General features: G+C 38.3%; 1 protein-coding gene across 3 annotated transcripts in view; it reads left to right on the forward strand.

Annotated features, from left to right (window-relative positions):
* Positions 1-13242, forward strand: part of LOC129757438 (CDC42 small effector protein homolog) — a 103498-nt gene extending 90256 nt beyond the window's left edge. For all 3 annotated transcript variants that reach the window (XM_055754664.1, XM_055754662.1, XM_055754663.1), the window contains exons 4-6: positions 3768-4258; positions 11953-12062; positions 12268-13242. In XM_055754664.1, the coding sequence (XP_055610639.1) occupies positions 4117-4258; positions 11953-12062; positions 12268-12276 (261 nt within the window). In that variant the 5' untranslated portion in view covers positions 3768-4116 and the 3' untranslated portion in view covers positions 12277-13242. The remainder of the gene's footprint in view (positions 1-3767; positions 4259-11952; positions 12063-12267) is intronic.
* Positions 13243-20380: the final 7138 nt, after the last annotated feature.

Consider the following 20380-nt stretch of genomic DNA (forward strand, 5'->3'; position numbering starts at 1 on the left):
TTTATTGTGATCACTAAATACATCTTTATGTATGTTTTCAGCAAAAAAAAAATTTAGGTCTACAGTAAGGTTGCCAGAATTTTTTTTAGCAAGTATCCGGGCCGGACCGATCCAGGCTATTTCATATAAAAACCTGGCAAAAGCCGGGCATTTGATTTCAAATATGTTGACCAAAAATCCGAAAAATATTTGGGCAAATTTGTTTGAAACCTAGGAACTACTCAACTAAAATAAAAAAAATAAAAACGTGTGGACAAAGTTTACAAAAAATCACAACAATACACACAAATACACTGACATCGTCTGAACTCGTCGAGCTGATACGATAGGTACCTATAAAGGTATATCTAAGACCCATAGTTAACGATCTCCCAAATCGACCGATAACTATACCTTTCTGAAAGAAAGGCAAAAATAAATAAAATAAATTATAACACAATTTGTTTGTGTTTGGCAAACGAATAATCCGGGCTTTTTTTTCAACGAAATCCGGGCAACCTGGCCGGAGTGGAATTTTCTCAGTTTTTTTTTATGAATATCAATATAATCTGGCAAGCTTATTCTATAGTAAGGATGCCAGATTTGCCGGTTTTACTCTTTTTATTTAATAGGAAATTTGAGATTGTCCGGCCAAGAGAACAGCATTTTGGTGGAATTAAAAATACCTGATTTAGGAAGATTATGCCGTCCTGAAATCAAATCGTTAATCAAATTTCATTTGTCACCTATGGTTTTGATGCTATGGCCGGTGGAAATTTTAATAATTAACATTTTTTATCAAAATCAGTCATTGGTAGCTGATAAACTAATAAACCTAGGTAGGTACATACTGATTTTAAATTATTGTATTATTCGTTTTTAATGAAGGATACAGATCTTGGCCAAGATTTTCTTGTTCCATACAATTTTTATACATAACTTGAGAACTTATCGAGCAAATGGTGCTGGTACTGGTGATGGTACTTCAATACGAGAAATATTGCTATAATTATTTGAAACGTTTCCTTTCTTTCAGTAGGAGCATAGAATTGGCGATATACGAAGGAGGGAGGAGGGCTTCCATACAATTTTTGAATAACCCGAGAATTCATCTTACAAATTGTCAAAATTTGACATGGGAAATTATTTTGATATGGTTCTATGATTATTTTTTACAACGCCCTTGTCCTGCTCCAGTGAGGAAAATGGGAGGAAGGCCCATAAAAATTTTGTTAGCATAAGTTCTCAATTCATATTGACAAATCCAGCAAATGGAATCAAGTATGGCATAGGAAGGTGTTTGAGTACGAGATATGTCTCTACGATTATCATTGATTCCTACGCCTTGAAGTCTGGAGAGGGTAGGAAAGGAAGAAGTTCCATATAAATTTTGTTGTAAAGCTTAAAACTTATCACTGACCTGAATGAATTACAAAGTTAAAATGTCATTAATAAATATTATTATTTTTATTATTATTAAAACTTATCAACCAATGTAATGTAAACCAAATTTTATATGGGAGGGTTTTTGGGTACGAAAAAATGAGCATGGTTATTAGTGACCCCAAATTCATTCCCGCAGTGGAGAATACGAAGGACAGGAGGGCTTCCTTACCAGTTTTTTTGGCATATCAAGCAAAAGACATTATATTTTGTAAAATAGGTTGTTTGCGTATGAATAATTTGAGACCCTACCTTTTCAGAAAAATTCGTTTAAAAAATGGATCCAAATGTGGCATGCGACGTTTATCATATACTTAAAATATTTCTATGGTATAGTTCGCAAGCCCTTCCCGCATTGGGAAAGGGGGAGTGGGGAGTGGGGAGGGGGGCGGAATTTATATCAATTATATGATTAAAAACCTTATGATACTTTTGGAAAAAGAATAAAAATTCAGATCTTATAAACAAATTTAGACATCAAGTATAAGAAAATCAGTTTAAGGCGTCTTATTGAAATTCGAAACTTCGCCTTTACAGCTCTCATTTTAAAGCGGTTGTTATTGAATTATGCTGTAATTGATTTAAAAATCAGGCCCACAAAACAAATAAAACTTCAAAAATTTCAGAAATTTTCATTTACATCAGCAGGTTGCATTTGTAGCTCTATTTCTTATCCAGGTAAATTTTGTCAAAACCAAGAAATTACTGAAGAAAAATCAAGAAAAAAGACATGAAAAAAATTATTTTGCATCAAAACTTATCGACAGATTTTAAATCGTATTTTAGGCTTCCAAAAACATTCTATGATTATTTTTGCAAAAATTTCTCAAAAAAAATTATTTTGGAGGCATAAATAGCAAAATTTTCAAAACACAATTTGCTTTTTTTTGTTTGATTTGCCACATTAAGTGAATAAATCCGGGCAAATGAGCCGTATATCTATTGTCACTTTAATTCAATTAAGAAGACACAAACTTTGAAAACATATGAACTTGCTATCACGCTTTTGTGAGGGACAGCACGTAATCTTTTCCTGGCAAAATTTTTATCAGCACCACAGTTAAACATTTAAACCAAAATTTAGGCAGAACTACCGGAAAAATGGCTTGTGATATAGCTCAGTTGGCAAGTCTGTTGTCTCCTGAGCCGATGTCCGCGAGTTCGAGCCCAAGAGTACACAGATAAAAAAATGTAACCTTACAATACAAGTGATTTTACATTTTTACATCGTCGCTTGAAAAATTTTGAAAAAGAGTATAGCAGCTCAACCATTTCTATTAAAATTACATGTCAATGCATGCTTATTCCAGCGCCAGTGTCAGTTTATCAGTTTTGTTTTGTTTTCAATCCTGTTCGTTTCTCGCCCCGTGCTGCGTCGGCAAAAGTTGTTAGTTTATTTTTTCAATCAAACCGTGGTTCCTAACTAAAGGTAAATCAATTTTGGAAATAACTGTGATTGCCTTAATAGTTTCACACTAATTGCTGTTATTTACAGGAAATTGATGCTGAATCCCCAAATCATCATAGCCTCAACCTTTTGGCATCCAATTTGCTGCTGTCATGTCGCACCAGCCGTAGAGCCGCCGTCGTCGGGAGAATCGACGACGAAGATCAGTGCAAGTGATGATCAATCAGCAAGTGTGATAAATGTGAATAAAAATTTTTTTACTGCATCAAACCGCTGACTTTTTTGATTTTGCGATACCATTCCCTGTCCAATAAGATTCGGGAATTTACATGAGATGTGCAGTATTATAACTTGTAAATAGCCGATTCCTTTCTACCCATGAAGTTGCATGTAAATCTACTTGGATTTTTCTAAGTGTGATAGGTTTTTTTTTTAAATATCCGACACTTTGCGCCGAAGGTCTTCAAATTTTTCCCAATAATTTAAATATGGTTCATTTTGCGGCTCAAAAACACTTGATTTTTACAAAATTTTTAAATTTTATTTTCCGAGATATTTGAGGTTAGATTTTTTTTCGTAAAAAGAATTCAACCAAATTTCAAATGCACATAGCTTTGTCAACTGAGCTTGGAAATTTTGGAAATTAGCTTTATTCAAGCTAGACTCCTTACCATTACAGAGGGCCTAACTTGTGGCCTTACTACAATGTTTAGGTAAAAATGGTACAACCTCAAGGTCAGCCCGGGCCGTGGTCATTGACGAGAGATGGTATTAAACCACAACAAAGTAGTCCGGCCAATTCCATTGCAAGGCGCTGTTATGCCTTTATTTGCTCGCCTTGTTTGAGTCTGTCTGAGCTCATTATCTCACAACAACAATATGTCTCATTTCAATACTAATCTAGCCATTCTTCATTGTTTCTCATTTTTTGCAACAGAAAATCATCTCGAACCGGACCCAACGTAACTAAGGGGTGCTTAACCTGAACTATCCATCTGAGTACCTCCATCATCATCCGGACGTAAGTCTGGATCTTCTCAGGGCCCCAGCTTCATCCATCACATAAAGACCAAGACGAAGACTGGTTGCGGTGGTCTGGTCACTCAACGTGGAACTTCCTTATTGTGTTCCAAGTCATCCTCAGCAACAACAATTTGTGATCTGCGTGCATCTTGCCGTGGAACGCCATCACCGTGGAGAAGATACTGAGAATTGGGGGAGTGCCAAAGGCGGCGGCGGCAGTTCACCCTAGCCCCAGCAGCCATCAGCAGCAGAAGCAGAAGACGATGGCCAGTACCGGTGACATTTGGCTGCAATGGTTTTCCTGCTGCTTCCACCAGCCCCAAAGTCCCCGCCGAAGAAGACACCACCAGCGGCTGCGGATAGATCGGTCGATGATCGGAAATCCCACCAACTTTGTGCACACCGGTAAGTGGATTCTTCGATTACGGTTTGATTGACCATCATAAATGAATTAGTTGCGTCATAGTCATGAGTGATTTTTTTTATTATTAAACGAGGAATAACGATTTAGCATTAGGGGGAAGTCGTCTACTACCGGACACTTAAGGTTTTACTGCAATAACTTCAAAAATAGATTTGTGTAAATATTGGTTTCTCTACTGATTTGAAGAGTATCAATATTATGATCACTTAACTATATTAGAAAAAAATAAATTTACAACATATTCATGTGATAAGAGAAATCATTTTATGTTAGTTTTCACTCAGTTCCAAAAGTATTGTCTATGGCCGGACACTACGAATTACTTCACCAAAGATGTCACCAATGGCACAAAAACGTAGCAAAATTACTGAAATTACTTGCACAGGTCTTGTGAGTATGTGTTTTCCAATACTGAACGTTCTATGAAGCCAGTCATAAAAGTTATTTTGACAAACCAGAATGAAACATTTGTTTCGAAAAAAACTAAAGAAAAATTGTCTATGACCGGACAGCAGAATTTAAAGTTTCTCAGAGGACCGAAATAGTTTCGTTATTGAATCCTTATCTTCTGCTAACCATTTGAGGGTGCTATAGAGATGAAAAAATGAAAGTTTCAAGTTGAAATCATCTATAATTTTGAATATTTTCTTGTCCGGTCATAGACAACAATTTTGTATCCGGTCATAGAAGAATCGCATTTTTTTTAATTTTTCTAATATTTCGTTTGAACTCCCGTTTTGTTATCTTGAATCTACTGTAGTTGAAAGATAACCAATCAATGATGTCGTTCATGTGCAGTTCAAATTTAACAAGCCGAAAACACTGATCAGAATACAAATGCAAAGTTTAGGCGATCCTCTCCGTACTACTAGCCAAAAGCTTTAGATGCCTACCATTGGTTTACCTTTTCAGATTGGATTACCATATTTCTTACACCATATCAGGCTACTATTTACTTTATTTTCAAGGTGTTAAAACATTATTCGGATATTGAGTTTTCGAAAAATCTATGTTGTCCGGCCATAGGCGATGTCCGGCCATAGACGACTTCCCCCTATCAGAAAACGGACTCATACAACTTCGATTTTAAATTTTACTTTGATTTTTCATAACTTCATAACAGGAGGATATTTAAAATGCTGTTCCAATACTTGTCACATTTACTTTATTGGCGATATAATAATGATTTATTTAAATGAAAAAACCTTCAACCCTTTAAACGAGCTTCAAACTTGTCCCGTAAGCACTACTTTCACGAACATTTCGTCCTAAAAGCGAAACATTTCGGTAGTGAATAATGATAATTTTGGTACCGTGCACTCTAGGTCGATCTTTGCAAAATCTACTTTGATCTTTTCTACTGAGATTTTCGATTTTTTGGATCGATTTTTCGTTCTGGTTACTTTTTTTTTCAATTATAGAATGTTAAGACAACTTTGAAATTTTGTGTCCTTATTTTCGCTTTTATTTTTAAGAAAATCATCAATCATCATCAATATTGAAAATAAGTAAAAACCAAATAGAAAAATAAAAATAAAGAATATTCCGCATGCCCCAAAGCTTGAAGAACTCATCAAACGCACCTCCATGTGATAAAAGTAGAGTGGCCAGCGAACCGGGAAAACCGGAAAAACCGGGAATTGAAAATGGAACCGGGAATATCGGGAAAAAACCTAGAATTTATAATCAAAACCGGGAAAATTCTTTACGAATCGTTCTTTTTATATGTATATCAATCTATTGAATCCTAAAGTTCATTCTTTTCATCGTGAAAAAACTTTTTCTACATAATTGTTCATTTAAGAATGGTAAACACTTCGGGAAAAGCGGAAAGATGTCGGGATTTGAATCCCATGAGTAAAATGCGGGAAAAGTCAGGAATTACATCAAAATTCGGGATTTTTGGCTCAGTGTATTCATTTCAAAACTCTGAAGTGTTCCAGATATTATGTTTTTACATGCAATAAAGGGTGATACGGTCAAAATTTGGTCAATATCAACTTGACGTATTTCTTTCAATTGTGCATTTAAAAAACCTAAACACCCCTCATTTTGAAGGTGTGTGTGTGTAGAATGTTGCTCCGGTTTTGATTTTGGAATTCACCCTTCAGTTGTCCAAATGCCGTCCAAGGAAGAAGAGCAGCGTATCAAAATTTTGCTCGCGCATCGCGAAAATCCGAGCTACTCGCACGCAAAGCTGGCGAAATCGCTAAAAGTTGCCAAATCAACCGTTACAAATGTAATTAAAGTGTTTGGGGAACGTTTGTCGACAGCCAGGAAGTCTGGATCGGGGGGAAATCGAAAACCAGAATTAAGCCGCTGAGACGACAAAAAGAGTTGCCGGTAGTTTCAAGCCAAACCCTAACCTCTTTCTCCGAGATTGCAAATAAGCTGGGTGTATCGTCTACAACCGTGCATCGAGCCAAAAAACGAGCCGGATTATCGACTTACAAGAAGGTAGTGACTCCAAATCGCGATGATAAACAAAATACGACTGCCAAAGCGCGATCCCGGAGGCTATACACGACGATGCTGACGAAGTTTGACTGCGTGGTAGTGGACGACGAAACCTACGTCAAAGCCGACTACAAGCAGCTTCCGGGATAGGAGTTTTATACGGCAAAAGGAAGGGGAAAGGTAGCAGATGTTTTCAAGCACATGAAACTGTCAAAGTTCGCGAAGAAATATCTGGTTTGGCAAGCCATCTGTACCTGTGGCTTGAAAAGCAGCATTTTCATAGCTTCCGGGACTGTCAACCAAGAAATTTACGTGAAAGAGTGTTTGAATAAACGTCTGCTGCCTTTCCTGAAGAAACACGGTTGCTCCGTACTGTTTTGGCCGGATTTGGCATCTTGCCATTACGGTAAAAAGGCCATGGAGTGGTATGCCGCCAACAACGTGCAGGTGGTTCCCAAGGACAAGAACCCTCTCAACACGCCAGAGCTCCGCCCAATTGAGAAATACTGGGCTAATGTCAAGCGGAACCTAAAGAAGACCAAAAATACTGCTAAGGACGAGCTGCAGTTCAAGGCAAACTGGCTTTTTGCGGCGAAGAAGGTGGACAAGGTGGCTGTACAAAATCTGATGGCAAGGGTTAAGCGTAAGGCCCGGCAATTCGGATTTGGAGAAGCGGAAGCCTAACTGAATATTTTTCCCTAATTTTATACTAATTAAACTTGAAAAAGAAATTTAATTTGATTTTTTAAATAAACAATTTCACCGATTTACATGCGTTTTCCCTTGACCTAATTTTGACCGTATCACCCTTTAACATAACAAAACGTCGCAGAAAAATATCTTGAGCATAAACTATTTTTAGCTCACGGATATTGTGCACTGCAGTGAACAGTTAAAAATGTTTTGACAATGAATAAACTCTAATAACTGTGCAGCATGATTACCAACGTATAGCTTTGGTAGTCAACTTTTATAGCATTAATTGATGGAAGCATGACAAAATCCTCTAATCTGGATGAAGAATTTTTTTTTTATGTTTTCATAATACTGCTTTTTTGTTATATAAATTTATACGTTGAATTAAGTCAGTTCTGAATCCATATCTAGAAAACTAAGATTCATGCTTAATAGCAATAGAAAATAAATTTTGCGAACAAATTGAATGAAATGTTATTGGAACATAAGAAGAGTGATATGAATTGGCTATAATTCACTTACGAAGTCCTAACTCACCTGTAAGTTGTTAAAAGCAGAGTTTTTAAAAGTACTTATGATAAAAGATTGTTCTTAAATGAATTATTCATTTTTGACAGTTTTTAGTTGAGTTAATGGTAAATCACATAAATTCTATTAAAAACAATTTTTGTTTGTGTTTTATCATTATTTGTATGTACTATAGATACTGAAAATTGTCAAAAACTTTTTGTAAATTTATTTTTCCGGCATATCGGTGAAATGTAGTTCTGAAATTGATAAAGATGGATAGAGAACTGAGGAGAAAATTTACAGCCGTCAATGTCATTTTGAAGCTAAAACGTGCAAAAATGAAGAAAAATTTAGCTTTAAAAGATTTAGCTGGTAGTTATTGAGTGTTCAACTGATTGTCATGATTTTTATCTAACCGGTTTACCATAAGGTTGCCAGATTTTTTTCAGCATGTATCCGGGCCGGACAAATCCGAGCAATTTTATATAAAAACCTGGCAAAATCCGGGGCATTTGATTTCAAAATTGTCGACCAAAAATCCGGGCAATATCCGGGCAAATTTTGTCCAAACCCAGAATTACCTCAACAAAAAAAAATAAAAAAAATATTGGAAAAACCAATTTTGTCACCAAAACTTATCGACAGATTTTCAATCGTATTTAAAGGCTTCCAAAAACCTTTTTATGATTATTTTTATAGAACTTGCTCAAAAAATTTCGTTTTGAAGGCATCAATAAAAAAATTTTACAACACAATTTGTTTTTTTTTTTTTTTGTTTGATCTTCCAAATAAAGTAAATGAATCCACGCAAAATCCGGGCATTTTTCATAGAAATCCGGGAAACCAGGCCGGGCCTGACTGTTCCCTAATTTTGTATAAAATATCCTGGCAAACCCGGAAAAACTGGGCAATCTGGCAACCTTAGTTTACCATATACAATTCTTATGTGGAACAATTTACATCAATAAATTATTGTTAACTCGGTTTACAAAAAGGCCAATAAAAGATTGTGTTTTTGTATAGTTTTTTTTTGTTTTGATTCTTTTATTGGGATAAGAATCTTTAACTGCACTGACTTAAACATTTTTAAGGAAGACTTCGAAATAATTTTAAAGTTTTGCAAATTTGAGTTGCGAAAATCCACCAGTTTTTCGAACTTCGATGATCTATTTTATAGAAAAATTACTCGAAAATCCAAATTTTTATTTACCGATCTTTACAGATTTTTCGCGATTTTGACGTCACAGTCTGTACCATAAATAGAGCAGAACCATCTTGGCACTACCTTCTTTAAATATTTCTTGAAACGTACTTTACTACACGGAGAAAAGTTGAAGTAGACTGAAATTCCTATGTTGAAACTAAAACATATTTAGTAGGTAGGTTCATAGGAGAAAAAAGGGCATGATGGCCACTCGAGGCACGATGGGTGCTTCCATTTTTCTTGCCGTTCCTTTTTCTTTTTATTGCCGTATAAAGCACTTGGATTTTTATTTTGTAAATGCTTCTTTTTTTTGAGAAATTAACATTTAGTTTCCATATGATGAAGTAAAAAAAAATTGAAGCAACCCCAAAATGCCCTCGCAAGAATATGAACGAATTGCACCTTTCTCCTATTCTGGGTTTTACGATTTTGATGAATTTAGTTTAAAAAAATTGCATTTTTTTGCTGTAGGTCATATCTTAAAAACGTAAAAAAAACAAAATTGTTTAAAATTGTTCTATTCCATAGTAAAATCATGCTTATGTTGGCTCCAAAAAAGGTAGCCGTTTGCTCAGCAACAGTAGCCAGCAATCGCTAAATTAATTACCGAGGCAATCAAAAATTTGACAAAAAGTTCGTCAAACAGCCGAGAATCGATCCCACGACATCTATCATGAGAGTTTAGGAGGCTAACCCCTTGACCACTAGTAAGCGTCGAGAAATGTGGCTCTCAAACTTAAACAGTTTGAAATATTTTGAAAATCAGTTCGCTTATCCTCCAAAAAACGTGCTGGCCATCTTTTTTTATATTGAGTTTAGTAATTTTTGCATTCGATTTTTTTTAATCATAATCTTTTTTGTAGATTAATCATATATAATTCAGAAATAAGGTATCCATCATTGTGTCATATGTTTCCAAAGATAATTTACACTCTGTAAAAAAGCCTCCAATCCACAGTTAAGTGTATTAAATCGGGTTTTTAATCGCTAGCACTCACACCTAATACCAAAAGCCTTGAAAGCGAAAATGCCCACTTTGGTATCGATGTCAGTGTTTTCGATTCTCATTCATAGATGTAGAAACGCAGCCCTTAGATTTCGATTTCTCAAGAAAATGTGTTAATCCGGTGTAACTACATATCTGTCGATGATGTAATTCTAAAAAACGATCTGCCGGAACCTGCCCTTTTCGATACTCAATGCTCGAACATCTACCAATTTCAGCCAAACCAGCCCTACTTTTAGCTTTCAACCATTTATGGAATGAAGATTTTCTTTTTATGTTTTTAGAAAACCAGCCTAGTAGTGCCGATACCACAAAAAAAAAAATGAATGTAGAAGCCAAGAACAAAACCACTTTCAAACAATTTACCTAGTCCCCTAGCCCTTCCAAAATCATGGAGTTAATGTTGAATCCTCAACTTGATAATGTTTTGAAAGAAAGGATTTAGTTGAACAAACGCCATCTTGCATTCCGCCAAGGGTATGAAATACAGAGATGGACATAAGTATTCAAAACTTTTAGTGTTCTGTTGAAGTTTTCGTTGTTTTATCATATCCCTTCCTTGTTGAGGAGAAGTGTATAGCATTGGAAATTACATGCCTTTACATAGAGGACATTTCACAGAATCGGTTCATATAAAAAATATATAAGTATCCTAAAATATTTAGAGTAACCTGCCTTCAATTTGAATAAATGTGCTGAGTTGCTAATGTGGAATACTTATGTCCGTCACTGAAAATAGGAGTTACCTACCTACATACCTTGAAGATCTAGAAGAAATTATCAAAGATGCCTTTTCTGATAATCTTCACCTCGATATTGCATTGCCCAAACTTTCTAAAGGAACATGAAAAGAACAAATCGCACATTCCAAAGCGTTCATCATCTTCTTTAGTAACTAGACATGAACATTCGACATTCGGATTGCTGTCGGATTGTATTGCCAAACTGAATGAGAAAATTACAAAAAAGATGTGGGCAGATTGTACGATGGGTCAAATATTTGGCTATCACGATGGCTCCAGAGAAATATCTAAGGAGCCACTTATGTTCTGAAAGTCATACTGCCTGGAAGCCTAAAGTCGAAAAGGATTGTCACTTCGACAATAAGATAAGAAAAAACCCTGAATTATACGCATCCCAAAAGTTTGGGATCACCCCAAAAAGTTTGAGATCACCCCAAAAAAGTAAATTCAAAAATTCGCGGTCGTTGGTACTCTTGAGCGAGGCGGCTGGAACAAGCAAAAAATGTGTGCGCGTCCGTTGGTACATCGATACTTTTTCCAAATTCGCGTTTCATGCGATTTGCGATCAAAACAATAATCGCAACGTTATATATCCCTCGAAAGTACGTCAATAACATTAACATTTCAGAGCTTTTTAGACATAAAATATTTAGATTCAGATTCAATAATCATGTATTGGCACAGGGCACAGATTTGTTTTAATAAATGGATTTTATTTAAAACTAAAGTTTGGGTTTAAAAACATTCCATAATTCTTACCTTTTATTTGTAGCAAACTACTACTCGTTATTTAACCACTGCTAACTTGGTTCAAACAACATAAATAGAAAAATAAACTAACAAATATTTAATTCGTTTCTCAACTTCTTTACAAACAATCTTCTTTTGTTCCACCTCGCATACAAATTCATATTTCAAATTTCACAATTGTTAGATACAGATTTCCTTTTTAAGATGCAGTTCTCAGATTATTTATTTAGAATTGAGAATCAAATTTCAAATTTATATTTTAGATTTGTAATTTTATTAATTGCTATTTGATGTTTTCGTTTCTTCCAGGTCACATTGGCTCGAACGACGTTGAGCTGTCTACTCATCACCTGTCCGCTATACAAAACCAGATGCAGAGCAAAGGCGGTTACGAAATGAACTCGCTTCGATTACAGCAGGTTTGTTGAGTTCTACTGTTTACCTTCTTCCTTAGTTAGAGCGCAAAATCTTTTTGTTTCCAAGATTTTATGGTGCAAATCTAATAAGGAACCACTATGAGTGGCTGTAAAAAGACCGAAAAACGAGTGTGTTTACACCATTAAACTCAAATCAAACAACTGTTACTAGCAGAATTAAAACATTTTTTCTCGATCTTCTTTGCAGGCCTGCTGATGATCAGCGCTTCGCCCCGACGTCGTTCGTTAATTTATTTCTAGTTTAGTAAGGCTAATGATAATTGTTAGAAGAAAGCAGGAGAAAAGAAAAACTGCCGCGGCCCGGAAAGTGAGATAAACAATCAAAATGCCGATTCGCAAAGTAACAAAACACTATTCCGATGGAACAGAGGTGAAGAAGAACCCTCTGTGATCGACCTCCTCATGGGATTAAGTTTTTAGACAGTTTTGTTTTAGCAAAAAAACGGAAACCGCTGATGGCTGCTTATTGTGCGTGTCATGTAACTCATCAAGAAAACAGTTAACGCTACCGATTCGAACTTTTTTTACTCGAATCAGAAAGTTAGAAGAGAACTAATCAACAATTTTATCGAAGAAAAAAAATACTCTTAAAAAGAGGCGCCAATTAGCAGCTATTTCGTGTAGCTTTTATTGGAAAATCGAAACTCTATAGATGTAATATGAAGAGATAATCAAAACTACAAAAAATCGTGGTGCTCCACAAATAATTATAATAATAGAAAATAAGCATGATAACTTTACATAGAATAACTAACTTGGATAAGAATATGGAACGGAAATAAAACACGTCGAAATTTGATTGACGTGTTGTGTACATTATTTGTAAATAGAAAAGCGGTTATATTTTAAGGAGCACATTTTTCCAACAATAATATCTACCCTTGAGCATGGGAGTAATTACTAAAAAAAAATATACAAACCCATGTTAGAATTAATTCTTCGGACTCCAATGAATACTCATAACAATCAGTCACGACCTCTCAGAAGAAAATAAGTGTCTTAAAGTTCGCCGCAGAAACAAAATCAATGAATCACGATTTGAATATCGTTGTTCCGTAATTAAAAATTCTATAGCAATTTATCAACGGCACAAACAGTTTTAACATACCTATATAAGAACAAACAGACGATTGAATAAAAAACGAAAATGTTGAAATATGAATCTACGCTCAGTTTTATAGAAATGATACACAAAAGAATATCCTTGCCGGAAATGTTAGGGGTCATGTGAACCATGAAGATGTAATGAAAGTCTAGGAAATGCATGGTTTTCAATTACCGTTGTGTGGGGTGACTAATAGTGTTGAGGGATCTTTTGCAAAGGCAAAAATTCCAAACCCTGGATCCTTTTGAAAAAGTCATTGATCCTACGGTCCCTGATGCAGTATTCAGAAAGGTTTCCACTCACCAGTTCCCGGAAAAGAGAATAACTTCAGGAGGTCTGCACTTGTTGGTAGTTGACACTAGAATGTATATTATATATTATTTCTCTTGTTAATCCAATACTATACCAACGGTAAGTCGTAGCTTCGTGTGGAAAAACTTCCACCAGTTCTGGTACTAATGAAAAACAGTCTTTGTGCCCTGCCTGAGGAAACTCGGATTTGGAAGCGTTTAAAGGGTGTCCACGATGAAATTGCCACACACAAAACTGATTCGCAAAATTCGAATTTTCATTCGTTTGCCATCAAATTTTCAGGGATTGAAAAATAACTAGTAAACTTTATTTTACCATTTTACCCGTATTTTATTTACATTCCATACGCAAATGCCCGCACCTTGGTCTTAATCCCAGTCATAAGTTTCTGCACAACCTGTGAATCAACCGTTTTGTACATGTAAACCCATACTTTCTTCAGTTCTTCGACTGTCTTCACTACCTTAGGTCGTTTAAGAAGGTGCTGCTTCATAATCGCCCAGCTACTTCTCGATGGGGTGGAGCTCCGGAGTGTTGTATGGGATCAACATTTTCGGCACGAATTTGACCTTATTGTCCGCATACCACTTCAGCACGTCCTTGGAGTAGTGGCATGAGGCCAAATCCGGCCAGCAGATTGTTGGGATGTTGTGGGCCCCACAGGAGAGGAAGCAGCCGCTTCTGGAGGCGCTCTTTCATGTAAACCGCACGTGCAGATGGCTTGCCAAACCACTAGTTTATTCGCAAATTTGGACATCTTCCGAGTGCGGACCTTGGCCGTGAAAAACAGGTTGCCGGGAATCTGTTTGAAGTCGGCCTTCACATATGTTTCGTCGTCCATGATGCAGCATTCAACTTTCGTCAGCATGTCGAGGTACAACTTCCTGGCACGGGTACTTTTTGTCGCGATTAGGGGCCTTTTGTTTTGGCCTTCTGAACAAAACTTTGGCTTAGGTGCAGCTTATTAGCCACATCCCGAACGGAGGCGTTCGGGTTTCGGTTGAAGGCCCCAACTACGTGGTTGTGATTTTTGGTGTTGTACGGAATACTTTTTCCTTCACTTCTGGGCTTCCGATCGGTGGTCAATCGTTCCTCGAACCGCTTAATCACTCACGATTCCGTGGAATTCGCGATTCCCAACGTTTTAGCGATGGAACGATGCGAGAGATCCTTGTTCTCGTGATGAATGCGCAAGATTTAATCATGCACGATCTGTTCTTTCGACTCCATTTCCGTGAGTTTTGATCTATGATGGACTTTAAAACTTGCAGGATGTAAACAATGCACTATGAACTAAATCCACCCAAATTTTTATTAAATTTTAGCCAACGGTTAAAAAGTTTATGGGAGTCGAAGTAATCCAGATATATTGAAAGAAGATAGAGGCAATCAAAGACTTTAAGATTACCGTAAATAAATTTAGTTCAGAATTACTATTCAAACCTACAAGACGTGTTTCCCTATCACACGCGCAATTCTCATAGGTTATGGGCCCAGATCACCTCGTTTGAAAGTTTTTCGAAGATGATTCCAAGGGACTATCCAGTTCGAAACCCGGGTGGTGCAAGCAGTGATGCGGATTTTACCGAAGGTCAGGATTCTGGAGGACCAAGAGAAAATGGTCAGATTCCCGGCAATAGAAGCGGCGGATCCAATCATGGTGAGCAGCGAGTGGTTCGATCCGGTGGAGGCGTTACCTTGGCCATCGAGAAATTGAAAGGCAGAGACAACTACGTATCGTGGGATTTCTCCATGAAAATAAGGAATTTATTCCACAATCGTGGACGAAAAGACGGACATGAGGGCGTTGTCAACGATCTGTCTGATCCTGGAGAAGACCAACTTCAGTTTAGTCATGGATGCGAGAAGAGCAAAGGAAGCATGGGATAAATTGAAAACGGCTTTTCAAGACGACGGTATCTACAGAAGGATTGGGTTGCCACAACAACTCGCATCGTCAAGGCTGGAAAATTTTCCAAACACTGAAGCCTACGTTGATGCAATAATTTCGACAAGTCACAAACTGTCACGGCTTGTGATATAGCTCAGTTGGCAAGTCAGTTGCTTTCTGAGCCGATGTCCGCGAGTTTGAGCCCAAGAGTGAACATCGAACACAGTTGTACCCGATAAGTTTTTCAATAACTGTCCGCCAACTGCAACGTTGATATAAAGTCGCGAATAAGATGGTAAAACGACTGTCATCGAAACAAACAAAAAAAATCCGGTGAGCAACGAATGGTTGGCGTCAATTCTGCTGATGGGGTTGCCAAAATATTACGCTCCGATGGTGATGGGACTAGAAGCGTTCGGTCAAGCCCTGAGGTCCGACTTCGTAAGGAGCAAAATATTGCAAGACGTCAAGGTGAAGCAAGATCTTCGGAGCGGTGCAGATGAAGGTGCTCTGTCTTTGAAAGAGCAACAAATTTTTTATTTTTTTTCCAGGATTTTCATCCTTTAGGATGATTCATCCCTTAGAAAGAGCAACAAAGGCAACGAGGCGGCGTTAAGAAAGGCATTTGCTACTCATGTGGCGAAACAGGTCATTTTGCGGCAAGTTGTCCGAGTAAGGCCAAAGCGATGAAAAACGACAGGAAGCGAGCAATGTGTGCTACATTTGCGATGGACGATGCTGATCGGGATGAGTGTTATTTCGATTCAGGCGCGACTTGCCACATGGCGAGAACTGAGATTTCCAATTGAAGACGGACATTTCCCTGAATGTTGGTACCGCAAACAACGACAGCATGTTGGCGAAATCGAAAGGCATCGTCAATTTAGATTGTCTTGAAGGAGCTGTGGACGTGAGCGACTTACTGGAAGTTCCTGATTTGGCGACAAACCTGTTGTCTGTTGGAAGAATTTGCGAGAAAGGATTCATGGTTGTTTTCAGAAAAGACGACTGCAAGGTTCTCAACAAAAATGGCCAGATTTTTGTTTCGGGAACTGCTGATGGAGGATTATACCGGCTGAATCGGAAAGCACCGAAGGCATTTTTATGCAATGATCGGAAGTCGACTTTGTTACCGGAGAGATGGCAATGCTGACATCGTTGCGTTGGCTACACCGATGCAGATTGGGGAGGAGATTTGGATACCAGACGATCCACAACCGGTTACGTTTTTGTGCTGAAAGGTGGCGCAATTTCCTGGAGTGTGAAGAAACAACCAACAGTTGCCCTTTCCTCGTGTGAAGCGGAACTGATGGCTTTGGCGAAAACTGTTCAGGAAGCATTGTGGTGGCGGAACCTGCTGTGGAAGATTTGAGATGGAACGAAGCTGAAGGTATACTGCGATAATCAATTTGCTCTGTGCCTGGCCAAAAATGGACCCGAAGACGAAACACAACGATGCTATCACCAACGGAGCGATTGATGTACGAAACATCAGACAGTCGACGGATTCACCAAACTACTTTCATCAACCAAAATCTCGGACCAGATAATTTTGATCGGGATTTTGGATTAGGGAGGAGTGTTGGAGTCGAAGTAATCCAAATATACTGAAAGAAGATCGAGGCAATCATAGACTTTAAGATTAGCGAAAATAAATTTAGTTTTTTTTTGTAAATCCTTCATTTGAAACAACTCATACCTTAATGTATTAAGGAGCCAAACTCGTTTTTTTACAATTTATTCTTTACATTTCTTTTAGAGGAAAAGAAAGATAGAAAGGCAAACATGAAAATAAAAAGAATCATAGGCGAAGATCGATAGCTATAAGGAAAAGGTACAATTCGAACATGTAGTCCAAGTCAAGCACAGCCAGCACATCCCTCGCCGGAACGTTGGGTGGTTTTCTTCGGGCCCGAAGGGAGTCTATAAAATTCGTTCTGGCGATAAGGTGGACCTCACATGACCAAACAATATGCTCGATGTCATGGTAACCAGTTAACCTTGACCGCAGCTACACAAATTGCTGCCAAAAATAAATTTAGTTCGTAATTACTATTCAAACCTACAAGACGTGTTTCCCTATCACAAGCGTAATTCCCATAAAGTTAGAACAATTTCATAGTGTGGCAATTTCATCGTGGACACCCTATATTAAGACCTTCTTAAAATTCGGTTAAGTTGAAGAAGGAGTTAAATTAAGCTATAAATCCTCGACAGCATCCAGTATTATGGACAGAACTTTCCGGTAAAGGATTTTGCACTTTTGAGCTCATAAGATCGAGAACTTGTGGAAAAATTCTGTCTTGGTTTGGTTCCTGAGACACTATCAGTTGTCCTATTCAAGACAAGATATTCAAACTCCGCCCGCCTATTGAGCCTTTCATTAGTGTTTTTTTTTTTCTGGGAATTTAACATTTTGATGTCATTCTTCCCTATTTGCACTCTAAATTTCGGACAGGAGTTTTGTGGTTTCTAGGAAGTTTAATACTTTTTCCTCTTCGTCTGGGCAATTTGAGAGTATTTGCCGTAAGCTGCTGGCTAGTCGGCAAGTCGCTCTGTGTACATCATACGTTGAGCAGTCCACCAATATATGTTTCACTGAAGCTACGCAGCTGCATGAGGGGCAAATTGGGGGTTCTACTCTATCCAATAGGTATCCCTGGGTGAGCCTGGTATGGCCGATTCGTAGTCGCGTTAGGGCAATTCTTTCTCTGGGGTTTTTTCGGTCGATCCATTTGCGGGGGCAGTTTTTCACTTCCCTGAGTTTAGCTGTTTGATTTGATGACCAGTCTCTCTCCCAGGCGAGAGAGATTTTGTTAGAGGTGTCACGGTAAGCGTCCTGTTGCGGGATGGGTATAGATGGTGGGGTTAGGTTGGCACCTATAGAAGCCAGGCGGTCGGCAGATTCGTTCCCGGGTATGCCGGCGTGACCGGGAATCCAAACCAAGGTAGCACCTCTCTTTAAGGCCTCGTGTGATATGGAAGATATCCAGGGGTGTTTTATGCTGCCCTTGGCGACTGCTTTTAGCACACTTGCTGAGTCGGAAAAGATGGTTGTAGAGGTTGGTTGATTTGGAATATTTTGAAGGGCATTCAATAGAGCGTATGCTTCGGCGCTGAAGACGGAGCACTGAGATGGTAGGGCAAGGCTACGCTTGTTGAGAGGATCCTCGATGCCACAGCCAACTTGGCCGTCAATGGTTTTGGAGCCGTCAGTGAATATGTGAGTCGTTGTCCTGTATTTTCTGTCAACTAGTTCGTGGAAAAAAGGAAGTACAGTGCAGGAGGGTGTCGTACTTGTTGATTAAAGAATTCGGAAACTTCTTAAAATATCTAATTTTTTTTTTTCACTTCCTAAATGCTCGACCGTTCATCACAAGTTTCGTTAACAGACTGGGAGCATTTAGGAAGTGAAAAAAAAATTTAGATATTTTAAGAAGTTTCCGAATTCTTTAATCAACAAGTACGACAGAGGGTTGACCGGCTTTGATTTTGAGGGATAGGGAGAAGTCAATGGGTGGTGTTTTTTCAGTCCAGTATCGGAACGGAGGTTTTCTTCTGGGACAAACAGATGGAAGGGAGCAGTTAATGAGATTTTGGAGTATGGTGTTGGTGCGAGTAACTAGGGGAGCGTCGCTGTTGCCTCCAATGGCGAGCCAACGGACTGATTTAGAGGTAAGGTGCTTGGCAACCAGATAGTTGAAAGGAAGTTGGCCGCATTCGGTCATGATCGATAGGATAGGGCTTGTTACAAACGCGGAACCAACTGTTCGGATGCATCTGTTGTATAACGGTTCAAGTTTGTGGTAGAGCCGAGGGCCGGATCTACTGATGAGGCCCAGACCATGTAGTGCTGATAGGAGTAACCATCCATGGACAAATTTGATAAGGGAGTCTCGATTTGCATGACTTGGGGTTTTACTTAGGATACGGAGTAGGTTAAGTTTGTTCTTACTGTTCTTTCTAATTTGGTTGAGATGAGTTGAGAATGTTAGTCGGTCGTCAATCCAAACACCCAATAAACGGAAGGAATGGACGAAGGGGATGGACTGGTTGAATAGTTTCAGGGGAGGGAGTTTTTTGAGTTTTTTCCTATTAGGACCAAGGTGAAGGAGTTTAGATTTATCAGGGGAGAAACGGAAACCTATTTTCGGTGCCCAAATGGCAATTTTGTCTAAGGCTGTTTGTAGCCTGCTTCGTGTTAGGCGGGCAAATGCAGATATCGAGATGAGCAGGATATCATCCGCGTAGACAAGGATCTTGATGTTTTCAGGAATGATTTTGAAAATAGAGTTCATAGCAATCAGAAAGAGGGTAGGGGAGATTACTGATCCTTGCGGAACCCCTGTAGGCATTTGTCTTGGGCTGGAGAGAGAGTTGTTGACTAGAACCTGGATAGTGCGGTTGGTTAGAAAGCTTTGGATATATTGATATAATCTACCAGAGATTCCCCAGTCTCGCAAGGAGGTGAGTATTGTGTTATGTTCGGCGCAATCAAAAGCTTTGGATAGGTCCAACGATAGGAGTTCAATGTGTTGACTTCGACTTAAGGCATCATCCAGAATGCACTCAAGGAGGCATAGATAGTCATCGATTGATCGGCCGGGACGGAAAGCGTATTGACGGTCGTCTAATAGTAGTTTTTGATCTATAATGGTGTTGAGGCGGTGATTGACTAGTCTTTCCATAATTTTTCCAGAGCAATCAATGAAAGTGATAGGGCGATAACTGTCGATGTTGCTTGGATCTTTTTAGGCTTGGGGATAGGGACAACAAGGCCGCGTTTCCAGTTATCTGGTATCGAACCATAATTCCACTTTATGAAGGGCCGTGTTGAGTTCATCTAGGGTGAAGTCGGAGTTATATGAACAGCTGGGAGAAAGATGTAGAGAAGATGGGGGGGTTTCTTCGGGAGGTGTTGGATTTTGATTGACAGTGTTGGTTGAGGAGAAATGTTTGCAGAAAGCTTCGGCCAGAAGGAGTGGGTCGTTG

This window comes from Uranotaenia lowii, chromosome 3, assembly GCF_029784155.1.
Source record: "Uranotaenia lowii strain MFRU-FL chromosome 3, ASM2978415v1, whole genome shotgun sequence".
NCBI classification, from domain to species: Eukaryota; Metazoa; Arthropoda; class Insecta; order Diptera; family Culicidae; genus Uranotaenia; species Uranotaenia lowii.